This window comes from Perna viridis, chromosome 2 (genome assembly GCF_037379345.1).
Source record: "Perna viridis isolate PV_CMFRI_1.1 ecotype Kerala chromosome 2, ASM3737934v1, whole genome shotgun sequence".
NCBI classification, from domain to species: domain Eukaryota; kingdom Metazoa; phylum Mollusca; class Bivalvia; order Mytilida; family Mytilidae; genus Perna; species Perna viridis.
This window is the reverse complement of record NC_142446.1, coordinates 10592245-10608748: the sequence shown is the minus strand read 5'-3', so window position 1 is coordinate 10608748 and position 16504 is coordinate 10592245. Positions and strand designations below refer to the sequence as shown.

Sequence of the window (16504 nt, the reverse complement as noted above, 5' to 3'; positions counted from 1 at the left end):
GCCGCTATCTAGCCTACTTGTACATGTAGATGAAAAGGCAGTCAAGTATGAAGCCTCTGCACAACCAAAACTCCTGGCAATGAACGTCCACTGGGATCTAGTATCACGGGCTTAATAAATTTACAGGGACCTTGTAGCAAGTTGTGTGTGTAGGCCCGTCAGTTTGTGGAAATATCTAAGCATTCATTTATCTTGCCCCAGTATTGGTCTAATAGCTCTGCTGCCTTGTGGATACTCATTTATTGGAATTTAGGTTTTTGGAAAAAAAACAAAGGATAAATCCAGTCTGGGACATGTAAAGTCCCTCCTATGCTTCCAGGAAGGGTATAATACCTGAAGCAAAGGGAGCAGTTACCCTAACAGAAACCTTGTACACTTTTAAGACCACAACACCACACATTTACAGCCAGCCTGCCATTATGACACTTCGGTTGTCACAGGATGGAGGTGGTATACAGATATACTGCTGACATTGGTAAACTTTTTCAGCCTTATTATTTAGATTTTCAATTCAAGTTTGGAATCATTCTTATGAAAGTTTGAAGAATTTTATTGGGCAATATTTTATAAAAACCTAACAAGCCAAAAAGCTTAAACATCTAAAAACCATCAAAGCTTTATACTTAATTTCAAATCATCTAACATAAAGGGTTGTTCAGATTTAAGTGACAAAATTTATGAAACTCTTAAAAAAAAATATAGAACTCCACCAAAATTTCTCAAATCATTATAGAGGTGCAACTACATATGGTGACTAATGACCCTAGAGTATTTTAACAAAGTCTGTTGAGCGGTTGAGTTGCGTCCACTAACTCAAGTGTGACGGATGGACAAACATATGCAAGCATGCACATGACACTAGTATTTCTTTGTCCCCTTCCAGTTGTTTTAGGAGACAATAAGCAGCATATTGTTCCCCTAAATAGGAAGTAAATAGGAAGATGAAGCTGTACACCAAATTTTAAAATCATTACTATGATGGATAGCTCAGATTTTTGTGATGAAAATTTATGAAACCCTTAAAAAAATAGAAGCAAAACTGTTTTTTTACACATGGAGTTAATATGGGACAGGGCTGAAGAGATTACATGCTACTCATCAAGACGAAACTGCATTCCAAATTTCAATCCTTCCGATGAAGTGCTGCTGATATTTTTGCTACAAAACTTACAAAACCTTAAAAAATAAGTAAGAAATCATTTGGATAAAGATGAAGTTTAAGTGTGACTGTACTATATAACCCTTCAAGATGAGGCCAAATAACAAATTTCAAATTACCGAGAGTTGCTGATTTTTTTGCTATTATATGGGATGAAAAACTGAAACATTTCTACTGGAGCATGTTAGGAAGCATCTGTAATTATTTGCAACTTAATTGTAAAAAGAAAAGAAAACCATTTAACAATATTTATTACATGATAGATATTTTGTGACTACATCTACACATGATATTGACAATGAATCACCTTACACTCAATAAAATGGAGCTAAACAAATTTCTAAGAAATGTCTCTATAAATGTCAATCATTCAGTTCTATTCATGTTAATCAATATAAATATGGCATTGGTTGATAGAACTCTTGTTAGTGAGTACCAAATTATCTGGGTAGTTCACTAACTCCAAATTCCAAATAACCTTTTTTTACATACAGATTGCTAATTATAAATCCAATTCAAGAATTCAAAACTTCAGGAACAAAATAAAATCTAGATAATGGATACATAAAAACGTAATCCTAAGAATCCAATAGCAAAGTTTTTGATACAATTAAAATGTGATAATCAGAGGATAAAAAATAGACAAAAATATAAAAAGGCTTTAATATTAACACTTCTAAAGTGAGTTGTTTTTTCTTTCAAGCTTAATGTTAATGAAATGAATTTTAAAAAATGGTAATATAACATGTAATCAATATAATCAATGGTATCACTGTTACATTTTACTGATAAAAAGATAATATCTGGTCAACAAGAACTAGTGTGGCTTAGTCTCTGTATGTATATACTGTAAACCAAAAAATTTTCGGGTGATATAAACTTTCGCGGTTTTCGCGAGCCTGTGAAAATCGCGAAAGTCTATATCCGCAAACAAGTCAGGGAAATTGGACTGATCAGGTTGGTTGTCTTTTGTACAAATTTTCCATCGAATTTTCAACTTCTGGTTGATCAAATACAGTTATCTTTAAAGTTTGATTTTAATTTTTCGTCTTAATACCTGAAAAAAAACGTGAGATAGTATATAAAATATTTACTTTAAATTTACAATAAAATAATGTCTTGTAGCATTAAAATCATTCACCCATAAATATCGATAGGCAGTTGACAAGACAAAGTCAGTAATGTTAACTATACAATAAATGGCGGTTCCCCGTCATATAGGAGGGATATCCATAGGAAGACATGACAAGACAAAGAAAGATAACTCATTTCTATTTGTATTTTATTTGACAAGATAGTCGTAGATCCACGAATATTAATTTTCAGTGATGTCAAAATTGCAAAAATTAGTATCCGCGAATCAGTCCATTGACTAAAATTCGCAAAAGTTTACTAACGCGAATATTAGTTGGTTTACAGTAAACTTAGCAAGTAAAATTAACATTCAGACAGTCAAAATATGTTGCTCTAAAAGGTATTTTACAACTTCTCAAACAATTATAAGTTATGAATTTGTTCTTAGATAAAGATGTACAATTATCATACATGGATGACATCTATTCCATGAAGTCAATATCACTTCTATAATTTTTTAAATCTGCTGCCAACTAAAAACTAGACAGAAATTCATTTTTTAAGAAAAAGAGTGTCCCAAATGGAAGCATTCTCACAACATTAAAAAGCATGAACATCTACTCTATAGACAACAAAGGTATGTATTGTACCATCTGACAATTAAATACATAAGTGAAACAAAAACAGTCATTTTTGAGAATGACAAGCATGAAACTTGCTAATGATTAATGTCAAATAATGTCATCAATGAATAAAATGCATGCATATTCATGTGAAAATAATATAAAATATGGTCTCCATGAAATATATAGATTATGACAAACAAATTTCACAGGAAGCAATTCTAGATATAAACAACCCAAGGATCCAGGAATACCGAAGGATGGTAAAATGTTTTAGCATGGAATCCCTGTATCTTCTACGAGAACAAAATACACTGTATAACAGGAAACCTCATATGAAACTTGTTAAAATGAAATAAGGTAAGTATGTTCAATTTTCTCCATTTTTTGTATTCACAGAAAAATTCTGACTGAACATCAGTGGTCACTGTAATACATAAGACTCATACTGGGTTTAATTCACAATAGTACATTCTGAAGAGAGTATGTTGCCTCAACTCTTCTATTTTTTAAAACATGAAAAAAATTAATTTACCCCACCTATTCTACATTTAGAAAAAGCTGCCATTTTGAATAAAATGAAAAATTAAATTATGATTTAAACAAAATCTAATGAACTTTCCTTGGGGTCAAAGCTAATTATTTTTTTCAAACAGATGAAAGATCACTAAAGACCAAATGTATGTTAAAAGTTGTGATAAATTATTGTTAGCACTTTTAGATTCAAACATGCTTAGAACCAATCAATTGAACCAATTTTCATCCCTCTTTTAAATGCAAAAGCTCTTATAACCAAAAATGTCACTTCCATTTTCACTTCATAGATAAAAGTAAATTTAGCTAACGACAGACATGTTTTGGTTGATCCTTATCATGGAAATCAACACAGTGATAGCATTGTCAACATTGACCATAACCAACTTCAGGCATCGAAAGAATGGTTACAGAAACCCCTAAAACTTTGATCAGATTTTTAAAATAGCTTACAAAAGAGAAGGATGGATGCTAAGTGATTGCAGAAAATGTTTTATACTATTCGTTCAAAAGGTGAGTTTTTTAAAAGCAAAACATTTTCTGGGATACTAAAACTAAAGCTGATAATGTATTATCAAATCATTTTTTTTTTGTTTCAAATAAAACTATCAGGATCCTTTTATAAACTACAAATGTACTTCCATATAAGGACAAATTGACATGTAACTTTAAAAAATTACCATTTTGTACAGTTATCACATACATGATTTTGCTCAAATTATGATCTTGTACAAGATGTTGAGTCAATAACACATCAGATAATGTAGATATAAATTTATATATGAAGTACTGTTTCAATCATGAACTTAACAACTATCAATACCAAAGTCACACCTATACCTTTTATCCTGCACACTCAAAAAGATAAGTGATGATATGCAGGGATGGATGGAGGAATTGAAGAACTGGAGGGTGCGCTGACTGACCAAAGAGGGGCACACACTGTTTCTATCATTTCAACACTTTTTTCTGAAAAACAGAAGGGTGTGCCAGGCCTGGATCTGCCTTTGATACATACTTACATAAGAACAACCTACAAAATTCATCAAATGGGTATTTGGCAGATTTACAAGAAGTTTTACAAAATGCATTTTCTGACTGAACTAAAACAAGAATATAAGAATAAAAATCATTGGTCATCTAACTAAAAGTTTCTATTATTCAATTTACTCCATACAGAATATGCTCAAAATAAAAATTTTAACAATTATACATCTTTCATTTTAATAAAGCAAATAACAGAATATGTAAATCATACAAAAAACTCCACTAGGTGACAGTTCAATATAAAAATTATCAGACCACAACTTGGTACCAAAGCAAGCCATACCAGCTGTACAATAAATCCTCAAAAAATAAAAATGTATAAACTGACAAGACAAATTAATCATTTTTTTAACAACTTTTTATTCTTGATGAATTCTTTAGCATCTCTTTTTAAATCTCTGATATCTTCAGATTCATCAAAATCTGATTCTGATTCTGACTGAAAGTCTCCCTGCGTGCCATCATCAATGAAAGAATCAGTATAATCATATGTGTTAGGTAAATCTTCATCTTCCTCATCATTTTCTATCACAGTTTTCCTAACTGTAAAGAGATAAAGTAAATACCAGAATAGGTTGAGATCCAAAACTTGTATGGTATCGTACAGGAATCTTGGATAAACCACAGGGGCTTGCTCTCATTATCAAATATGCAACCTGACTAGTATATGAACACAAAAAGGGTGATTCTAGCTTTGGGGGTGCCTTGCTTTTTTTAAAAATAAAATCAATTATTTTACTATTTAGTGCTTAGCAATCACTTAGCAAATGATGAATCTAATAAATAAACATAAGTATCACCAACAAATACTTCTAATCAAATCACACATCCAAACTCCATATTTCTACAATCGCTGGACAAAAAGTGAAACTACTGTGACTGTTGACTTGGCTCACTGGGTTTGCTTGGCACTTATGTTGTTTGGGATAACAATAGGAACAAAAATTTTCCCATGCTTTCTAGTGTCATCGTAGATGACAAGGTAAATGCTGAGCAAACCCTGTTTGTCTACCAATGTCAAAGGTTGCAGTAGTTCCACTTTCTGTCCAAGCGAATGTAGAAATATGGAGTTTGTATTGATTTGATTAGAATTATTTGAAGGTGATACTTATGTTCATTTTATTAGATTCATTATTTGTTAAGTAATTGCTGAGCAGTATACAATGATATATTCAATTTTATTTGAAAAGAAATTGAGTTGAAGCGAGGCATCCTCAAACCTGGGATCACCCTTTTCATGTTTATATACTAGTTCAGCAGCACATTTGATAGTGGGAGCAAGTCCCTGTGGATATGCCAATTGACGATAAAAAGTACCTCAGCTCTGTTTAAAGTAATTCTATTACATTTGTACTACAATTGCCTTCTCTGGAACCTGTCAGTGTTACCTTATTCAAACCTCAACAAGAATTTACAGTAAGAGTGTCAAGAAAAAGATCTCAATCAAATACACATATGTAGAGGTACAGGTAGCTAAAAGTATAAATACATGTACAAGTACCCATATTTTATCTCAACCTGTCTGTTATTTATTCTTAAGACTGAGAAAAAATACTTTCACTTTTCAAGTGATAAATAATAAGATGAAAATTAGATTTGTCAACAACCTGTAAATAATTCGAAGAAGAACTTCACGATTGTTACATTCAATGAAAAAGCTACTCAATAATTATACAGCAAAATAATCAACTGAAACAGTAGTGTTACCAAATCAGACCAAGTAAATTAATTCCTACATTCTCATTGCCCACTTTCCTTTTTGGAATTACTGAATCTGATACTTTTTATTATGGGTTATTCAACTCATTAAGTCCTGGTTATCTTTTTCAATAAAAATTCTAATAAAATTCACTTTGCAAGTACAACAACAATCTCATCAAAATTCTCTCACCCACTCCTCTATTCTGTAATAGTTGGGCCTCTAAACCAAATTGAACTAAATTTTCTCTACTATAGTTAACATAGTTATAAAATGTTTCATGAATCCGTTAATAAATATTTAAGGTATCACACAAATTTTTGTAGGCAATGACAACAGAGCACAAAGCCATTCCAATGAATATCATAAATATTTTGAAATCTTGACAAAAAAATGCTCTAGGATGAAATAGATTGAAAGTGAATGCTATATGTAAAACATACATCCTAATAAGCTGGCAAATAGGCTACAAATATAAAATACTAGTGATAAGAGGAGTAAACTAATGATTAAGGAGATTTTAAAAACATAGAACCTATCAATTTCACCTGATTAATATGATCATCATATGACACTCATTTTATGTGATTACCATATAATGCAAACCATACGAGTTTCATGTGGGACATACTTAACTGTGGTATTGTTATGCTTTCTTTTAACCATACTTCTGGTTTAAACTACTATGAAAGTACTATTATTTGTGGGGTATCAATTTTGTGGTTTTCATGGGTAGGCCATACTACAAAATTTGGTTCCCAACAAAAAAGAAGAATCCTACTGTGCTGTATACTGAAAACCTCAAAACCATGAATTGAAGAATTCAAGAATCTACGAACTTATGTATCTCCCATATCCACAAATTAAAATACTTACACAGCAAGCAGTATTGTGTACTGAATTTTTGTTTGATCAGATTATTTACTCAAGTTGTTTTTACCCCAAGTACTGTAAATCTGAGAGAAAATCAAAGTGCTCATGGTACTAATGGGAAGAGTACAAATCAAAGCACTGAAAGCGTTAATGGACTGATGACACTGAAACAAATCAAAGTGATTTTAGTACTGTTTTCAATGGCCAAGGAAAACTTGAAGGACAATTGCATCTAAAAATTGACAACAATGATATACCAGTTCAACTTCCAGTACGGAAAATACTGATCCATTCAAGGAGAAGCATAAGTTAGGACTTGACAGACTTAGTGACTTAGAGATTATCACTACAGTTCAGGCACAGACTGAATTGATTTCAGCAACTAAAGTAAGATGGATGCATTAGACTTCGTATTGATCCAAAGCCTTTAAAAATCTTTAATGCAAACACAATGCAATTAAGCACAAATAGAGAAGGAGTTCTTGGCTGCTACAGTATTTGTGCTGGAACGATTTGAAGGAGTTCTTAGCTGCTACAGTATTTGTGCTGGAACGATTTGAAAGAGTTCTTAGCTGCTACAGTATTTGTGCTGGAACGATTTGAAAGAGTTCTTAGCTGCTACAGTATTTGTGCTGGAACGATTTGAAAACTATGTCAGGAGAATGATTGTGTGAAATTAGATGCAACATTAGAAAGTGAACCACCACGTGAAACTACTGAATATTCGATAGTAAAAGATGGGGCGAGACGGTCAGCCAGTGTTAGAAAAGAGCCTAATTATCTAAAGGACTATGTCACCAAATGACTAAATTTATAGTTTAGTTTTTAGAAATAGACATTTCATAGTGAATAATTTCTGTGAAGAGACATTACCGGTAATATCAACTTAAGAATTACAGTTTAATGACATTCTGATATTTCAAATTTGGGGTTTATGATTTTTTTAAATTGACTGAAAGACGGTTTAAAGTTGTTAAAGTTAGTGGCTGAAATATATTTATTTTCTTTATAAAAAGGGGGATGTAACGATAATGACCTGTAAAAATATGGTCACCGCATTTTAAATGAAAAAAAGCCATGGTAATCATGTTTTTTTTTATGAGTAGTGGTAATATGGTGTATCTGTTAAAAGGCACTATTATAATCTAAACTGAAAAGTGATAGGTTCTATGTCCTTAAATGAAAGGAGAAAGTTATTATGATAAAACTTTTAAATGAAAGTACTGTGAAAGTACTTTAATTCATGGATACCAATATTTGTGGATCAGGGAAGAAACACAAGTTTATGGATTCTTGAATTCATGGCTTTGAAGTTTTCAGTGTACATATCAATGGTGATCTACTATTCGTTAGAAACCAAATTTTGTGGTTTGGCCCACCCATGAAAACCACGAAAAATGGTACCCCACGAACAATAGTACTTTCACAGTATATTTGTAAAGCTTGCAAACAAACAGGAAACAAACCTGAGCTTATCTTGTTGGTTTTGTTTTGCTTACTTTTTCTGTCAAAACATATGGATAAAAGTAGAAGTATATAACCATTAACATTACAAAAAAATAGTCAAATTCGTATAGTGTCATTTGAAACAATAATAGTATGATTAAATGACTAACATATCAAATGATGAGCAGAAAAATATATAAATTCAAGACACATCATATAAAGAAGTAATAGACATTTTCATGTTAACTGCAGTATAGTTGATGAGCACAATACATATACTTCAGTAGGGCTTAGGGTAGAACAGAAGAATTTTCCTCACAAAAGTGTATTTTGAGTATGCTCAACAACTAAAACCCCCTCAACGGTTAACACAAAAAGTTAACAAAAAACAAAATAGTCAGGCAAAAAGCAGCATCCAGTATATTCTGACAAAGGAAAGCATGCTTCAAGCAAATGATTAATAGGCTTTTTTAAAACTTCTTCAAAACTAAGATTAGAAACCTTCAACAATTCTTATTGGATGTCATAAAGGGCAAGATAAGTATAATGAGCATGTTTTCACTTTGTTGTCTGAAAAAAAGCCCATATTCATAACGTACGAGAGATATACCAACCATTTGTTTTTTTACGAAGGTACTATTTAGCAAAGATCCTATTAAGGTGAATGAACGCATCTTACCTGTTTAGGGCACTTTCATCAACACTATCATCACTATTTATATTATCATAGCTTTCATCACCTGGATGGCAATAATCCTTAAAATGTACTTCATTTTTCCTGTAATCCAAGCAAGCAATATTTATTATCATGCTCATAACAAATTCATTTCATTACTTCATATATTTTTTTTAATTTCAAAAGGATTGTTGGTTATCAAAAAGTTATAAGTTTAAGATGTTGGTATCTTTAAATCAGGTTTGTGAATGTGATTTCTGTTCCTCAAGCCTAAAAATTTTGTGTTCCTGACAATCAGAAGTTTTATCAAATACAACAGGAGGTGCACAATGGCATCATGTTATAATTTGTGAGCTTCATAAAACTACATTCAGCTGCTTTAGAGGAATTGGGGATTGGAAGATGCCTCCCTCTTCATCAACCAATGACAAAGTCCATTAGGAAACTCCATAAGTCATTCAGAAGGAAAACAAAATAGGAGGTCCATAATGGCATCAGTAATAAAGACTAAAAATATCATAAAATTCCATTTAGCAGTTTCAGAGGAGTTTAGGATTAGAACTGGGAACAGTTGAATGGACCAATATTAAGGTCACTATACACCTCAGACTTTGCAGGGGTATAATGAGGTCACCTTCTTCAAGTTAGTCAAATAGTTTCCATTTTGAAACCATTGGGAGACAGAAGAACTCACACCTGTGCTAGGTATAGTTGTTCACTTAAGTATTTTACCTGTAGCATTTTTTACCAAACATGCATCGCTTTCTATGATGTCTAATTTTCTTTTTTTTCTGTGGCTTAGTTTCTTCAATAGCTTTCTTTTTCTTTGGTTTTTCTTCTTCTGATTCCTCTTCAACTTCAGATTCAGACTCTGATTCCTCAGATGATGTCTCCTGTTTACCCCCTTTTGCCCGTCCCTTTGGAGGACTCTTTTTAGCTAGATAGTCTCTTTTACTCTGTTTAGGATTAAACTCTTCCTCAGATTCATCCTCATCGCTGTCATAATCTTTGAACTTCCTGGTAGCTTTAACACTTGCCCTTCGTTGACTAGGTCGAGGAACATAATCATCATCATCTTCATCTGAGTAATCTGACGAGTAACGTTTCCTTCTTTTCTTCGCACCTCTGCTTGGAGTTTTTCTTGATGGCTTTTCAAGTGGCTTCTGTAACAATTCAAATCAAATAACGAAATGTACACCACAAAGTCAACCATAAAGTCCTCATATTTCAAATGCACTTAGCCACAATTAGTAATTTATTTTTTATCAATGTTTAGACTCTAGATAGATATGAAAACATGCCTCTGCAACAAGGGTTCGAAAATTTTGACCGCCTATGCTGGACATTTTATCAAACTTCAGCAGACATTTTTGTCAGTCTTTAACATGCTCATATTGAAAATAAACTTAAAAAAATGCTTGTATGTAGTTATTTTCAGATAAATATTGGAAAGCGTGTTATTTCATCACATACTCTCTTTACAAAATATCAGCGCGAGTGAATGAGTTCGTTTGCGACTACACATGGACGTTCTACCATGTAAACAAAACATCGTATCTCTCGGACTTTTTCATCACATAGCCAAAAAGCCGAAAACTTCCGATTCCGATTAATGGAAAAAAATGTTGATTATTTATAAAAGAAACCCACAAACACATTTTGTATACTGATTTAAATGGTCTGTTGACTTCTGTGTTATAACGATTCAATCGACAAATTAATAATTACAAACTAAGACTGATTCATAGTTTCAGTTCCTTGTGCTTTCGTTACCTCTAAAAGATCGGCAGGAAAATGGTGGACTTGTCAATCTTTTTTCTTAATTAATCAACTAATAAATGTATAGATTCCTCGAGTTACTTCAATTAATTCATACAAGCAATGGGGCAGTATGTGTACCGTTAATTATGCAATCAATTAATCAGTTACAGGTAAATCACAGTCACAGGTGGCTACACATCGGCTAAAATTGACACACACTTGTCAATTAATTTCCAATAAACAATTAGGAGACTTGTAGACAGGATGTTTATACACTAATAAAACCATGCAGACTGTAATTTATAAGGGTTGACAATTTTTTTATGTTCCACATTGGAAAATTGTCGTCGATCATTTGTGTAATTTGTCGGTCAATGACTGGCATTTTTTACTGTTTCCAGATCCATGCTCTGCAATGTAAACTTTAAAGTATGTACATTTATGGTGTGTTATATGTAATGTATACACTAGTACACTGGGGTAAAGCGGATGACTGTAATGGCTGTTCAATCTTGATATTTGAAGCAGGAACCATATAGGTAAAATGTATGAATAATGACAAATTACCCCAATTTCAATCCTCCATCTTGGGATGACCATTACAGTCGTTGCGGTCATCCACTTTACCCCAGTGCTGGAAGATGTGTTGGGTACTTCATAAAAGTGAATTTTCAGGTTACAGCAATGACAAGATCTTTGTTCGAAAAACAGCATTACTGTTATAATATCCTCGAAATTTGAAGTTGACATATTAGTAAGTATTTGACTAAGAGTAGTGTATAGATGACAGGTATTACCTTCCCTTTCCTATTGGACATTTCCCAATCACTTCCCGAGTCATCATCTTCCATTACAAAGTCACTGTCATCATTTTTTTCTGCTGGTGATTCTTCTTCAGAACTCAAATCAGGTATAACAAAATCATCCACTGAAAAAAAAAGGTTTTTAATGAATAATACAGCAAGTAATCAAATGGATAAAAGTGTATTATCAATATTTATTATATAGATAGCAGAGACCTTAAGTATACTTTATGACTTTTTATGTTTTTCTTTTTTTACATTTTATGAAAGCTTCTGTTATTGTAAGACCAAAACTATCAAAATCAGTTATGGGACTACAAAGAAATGGTCATTTTCATATCATGCCCCTCAGTGATATTTTCCCTAAATTACTTAAAATGACAATTTTAGCTTACTTGTCATACCAATTTGATATCTATGATAATTCAAGAAGTTGTAGTAGTTAATATCATTGATCATTATGAAAAAAGGACAGATTTCAACAATTAATATCATGCCTATTTCATCATTGTGTGATTCATAGTCTGTGCTGTATGACCATTTGAGTACTTTGAATATCCCAAGCAGTGATGGTAGGTATTTCAGGGATGATGTCAAGTTATGAGTCAGTTTTACTGATAAAAATCTTGTTGCTATGTTGTTTTTTAAAATACCTTGCATAATGCAACTCTTAAAATACAGCCAGATTACCAATATCATTACACTGATTTTATAGGAAAATGGAAATAATGACCAGGAATGGCAATTTTCATCAAATTATGCATTTCTCTGAAATATGCCATAATTCTGATTATGGTCTCACTGACCACTTCTAAAGTTTCCATTACTTTACATGTGAAAAAAGTAATTTTCACAGTTTCACTGTGAATTCTCAGGACAAATGACATCTTAAAGATGCATACTTTCGTGAAGCTTGGAAAATAAGGCTTTCAAAATCATTATGCTAATGGTACGATGATTGTAGAAATTCTTCACAAAATTGACTTGAATAAATAAAACTGAAAATCCACATTTTTACCTTTTCTGATAACTGACTGTATGGTTACACAATCTCAGCTTTATTTTGACTACTTTTAATAAGAGTACGCACAAATAATGCACTTACAATGTATAGGTCTAGGTTCAGTGTAATTTTGGAACAAAATAGGGAGGGTAGCCATTTGACCTGGAAGTAGTTAGCGAGACCTATACATTTCCTACCAATTATCTCCCCTTTGAAAGAGGAATTGTAAAATTGTTTGTATTTTTACAATATGTAGGTTTATGCCAAAAAATCTTTTTGAATAATTTAAAGACAATTTTTCACATCTTTTCAAACACTATTTGCTCACTAAAAATACATACTTCTGTATGATTTGGCAAGATGACAGAAAAGAATGCCCTGTCTACCTTAATTGGATACTAGTGCATACTGATATCCCTGATGCACAAAGGTTTGGTCATAAAAATAAAATCAACTAAAATTGGTAAGAACATTATATACTGAAAAGTTGAATTTTCTCCAAAATATATAGTGACCATTTGACCATAAAAAAATACTGCATAATGTTTAAAGTATATTGAATATTTATGATTTGTATACCATAATATGTACCATCTTCAAGAGGAAAATTCAAACTGCCTAAACTTTATATATTTCACTTGACCCTAAAAGCTTACAATGGCCTCATATGACATTCACTAATTCACTGTTATATACCATAGTTTTTTTTCGTGGCTGATCTGGCTGGTCTTCTCTTCCCTGAGCCTTCATCATCAGAATAGTTCCTCCCTCTAGCTTTCGTCTGTCTTCCTTTTTTCTTTTTCGGTGGTGTAATTTCTTCCTCTGAATAGTCAGATGGTTCTCTGGCTTTCTTTTTTGGTGTGGGTCCTACTTGACAATTCTAATAAATTAGGTTAGACCCTGACATTCTCAAAGAAAATGATTAACTGGCAGAAGTAAATACTTTAAACATGATTCTAATTATTGGTTAAGCCAAACAAAAATAGTGTCTTGGTTCTAAGACATTACCTCATCACTGTTAAAGGTATTACATTTCAAATTTTTATTGCCATTTCACAGAAAAAAAACAAAACAATCACCTCCCTTACTACTGTTTTGACTATGAACAAAACAAAGTGAAAAAAACACCCTTATCATCTTTGCTGAGCAACAAAAAGGTGAAAAGAATTAGTCTTCCTTGAGCTCCTTCATCAGATTTTTATGAAAAATGACCTAAGAACCAAGAAATGAACTTTGAATGACCTTAACCAAATGAATTTTTTTTAAGCAGGTTCATAAAAGTTTGAACTCAATACGTCATTTTTAAAATTCTATTAAGGCTAAAGAAGAGTTAATTCATTTTATTTCTTTAATTTCAAAATATCACCTCTCCTCTTAGGCCTTTCTTCTTCAGAAAATTCGTCATCTGATTCATCAAGAAAATCTTCATCAGATTCTTCTTTTTTCTTTCCTTTTCCTCTTCCTCTTTTTGTTCCAAGATCTTCTTCAGAATCACTCACATTTTTCTTTTTCACTGCTACACGAAAGCAAGAAGGAAAGATGATATAAATGATAAAATTTTAATAATCAGAATTTTGTATTTTTTTCCTAAATCAAATCCAGTGGAAAGTTTCAACTAGTTTTATATAAAATTTCACTGTCTGCTCTATTCCACCAGTCAGAAGTTGTTTGTACTGCTGACTGATAAAACAGTACAGTATTCATACTTCCCAGCATTTTTCAATTAATGTAATTGACTATTCAAATGTAGAGTGTTTATCTCGGTTTGACAACAACATAATTTCTGATGGCAGTGCCAGTTATGCTTTTTTAAATGAGGAGGATATTGAAACACTTCAATATTTAAGAAGGCAAAATTAACAAAGCAAATTATTGTGGACAGTCTAAGAAAACATTTGCCAACTAGTAATTTTTGGAACAGTCAATTTATTATCCTTCTGTACAAACTTTTATCATCCACATTTCTACATTCATTGGCTGAAACTTTGTAATAGAGCCAACTGATTAAAATGAAAACAGATGTCAAACAGGAAACTGGTGCCATTTGATACTAAAAGGTAGTTTAAAATGAGTAGTTGCATAATTTCTTCTAGATAGACACATGCAAAGACGGGTGCAACCACAACAGAACTAGAAATTGTCAAGAGCCTGAATTGCTCACTTGTTTTAGTAGCTTTAAAAAGTTAAAAACATGCAAAACCTATAAATAGTCCAACACCTTTAACTGTCATGATGCTGAACATTTAACTGTCATGATGCTGAACATTTAAATATTAATTATCATTCTACTTATGTTTATTGAATTACATGCTAAAAAGTGCAAAAAAGAATTAAATTTTTTTCCCAAATTTGCACCAATCGTACACCTTTACATACTTTTATATATACATTTTCTACAACCTCCTATCTGCTATTGTTTTGTTAACAACAGGCAAAAACAGGGGAAATGGCAAGGAACCATAACAGATATGATTTTTGGACTAGAGATGCCAAAGGTGGTTGTCATCAAATTTCAAAAAAATCTGTTCAGATGTTTGAAAGGAGAAGATTTTTAAGGAAACGTTCATGACGGACGACAGACTATGGCAATAACGATGACAACAGACTCCAAGTGATGACAAAAGCTCACAAGGCCTTATAGGTCAGGTTAACTAAAAAGTGAATAATAAACGTTAGTCCCGAAGACATATAACATTGACCCTTTTTTATACAAATTTTTAGTTTAAATTTTTAAAATTTTAAATACTTTTTTGGTCATAAAAAAAAATGACTTACATAGGGATGCAACTACACTGCATATTATCAAACTTTATATTGTTAAATGTTTTCAATTATGTACTTTCTACATTTATTTATTTGATTCTGAATTATAAATGGCTTTTACTTCACAAATAAGCAAAGCTACAATAGCAATGAAAGAACCAAAACTGTGACATTATATAAACATGAGGGTAACTGAAAGTAGGTTGTAAAATGTAGTGTTACAACTTAAATTTACTAAACCAGAGTAATAATAACGAATTGTTATAAGGAGTCATTATTAAAAAGTATAGACAACAACATGGCTGCCCATAACAATAAAAATAATCTACAACAAATGCAATGACAAATCCAGACTGAGATAAGATAACTGCTTTATAACCTTTCTTTTTTGGAGATTTCTTTTCTTCAATATAATCATCATCATCATCATCAAAGTCATCCATGAAATCATCATCAGAATCAGCTTTTTTCTTCTTTGATTTGACAGGAGGTGGAGCTTAAAAATATTAAAATGAAATTACAACTTCTAGGAAACAACAAAATTTTACTGAACCACATACATGACAACAAACCATGGCCAGTCATCATGTATATGGCAGAGTACATTGAGTAAAATCTTAATGGATATATATAACTTTAATAGATAATAACCTAGATTTTCATTGTTTAAAATATTTACGCCTTAAAATGTTTTTTCCCTGATAATTACTGATATACCCACAGTAATTTTTAGTCTTGGAACTAATATTTAGAAAATAATGAAAAAGAAAATGTTTCTTAATTAAATTTGGAATCAGCTGCACAAACCACTTCATTGTGCCAACCTGACTGCAAGGTTGGTTGCCTTGGAGTACTAAATGAAAAAGGCAACAGTATGAATATCCTCCTGGATCAAGTACTAGTAAAACTAGACCAAGAGACTCCAAGGAGCCTGAATCGCTCACCTGGTTACTTTTATGTCTTTCAAGGGCAATAACTCTAACAAGGAGCTGTCCCATAATTTTTAATCATGGACGACTCTGGTTTTCATTCTATCTATTATA

At 31.9% G+C, this 16504-nt stretch overlaps 1 protein-coding gene across 3 annotated transcripts in view; it reads right to left on the bottom strand.

Moving 5' to 3' along the window:
* Positions 1–1393: 1393 nt before the first annotated feature.
* Positions 1394–16504, bottom strand: part of LOC148623603 (uncharacterized) — a 37797-nt gene continuing 22686 nt past the window's right edge. Inside the window, exons 7-14 of one of the 3 annotated variants that reach the window (XM_088565521.1) lie at positions 15841–15957; positions 14065–14214; positions 13395–13565; positions 11690–11820; positions 9864–10294; positions 9135–9233; positions 8476–8513; positions 1394–4980 (exon numbers count right to left, since the gene is read on the bottom strand). In XM_088565521.1, coding sequence (XP_088421647.1) covers positions 4778–4980; positions 8476–8513; positions 9135–9233; positions 9864–10294; positions 11690–11820; positions 13395–13565; positions 14065–14214; positions 15841–15957 — 1340 coding nt within the window. In that variant the 3' untranslated portion in view covers positions 1394–4777. The remainder of the gene's footprint in view (positions 4981–8475; positions 8514–9134; positions 9234–9863; positions 10295–11689; positions 11821–13394; positions 13566–14064; positions 14215–15840; positions 15958–16504) is intronic. The other 2 variants (XM_088565522.1, XM_088565523.1) reach the window with 2 other exon arrangements.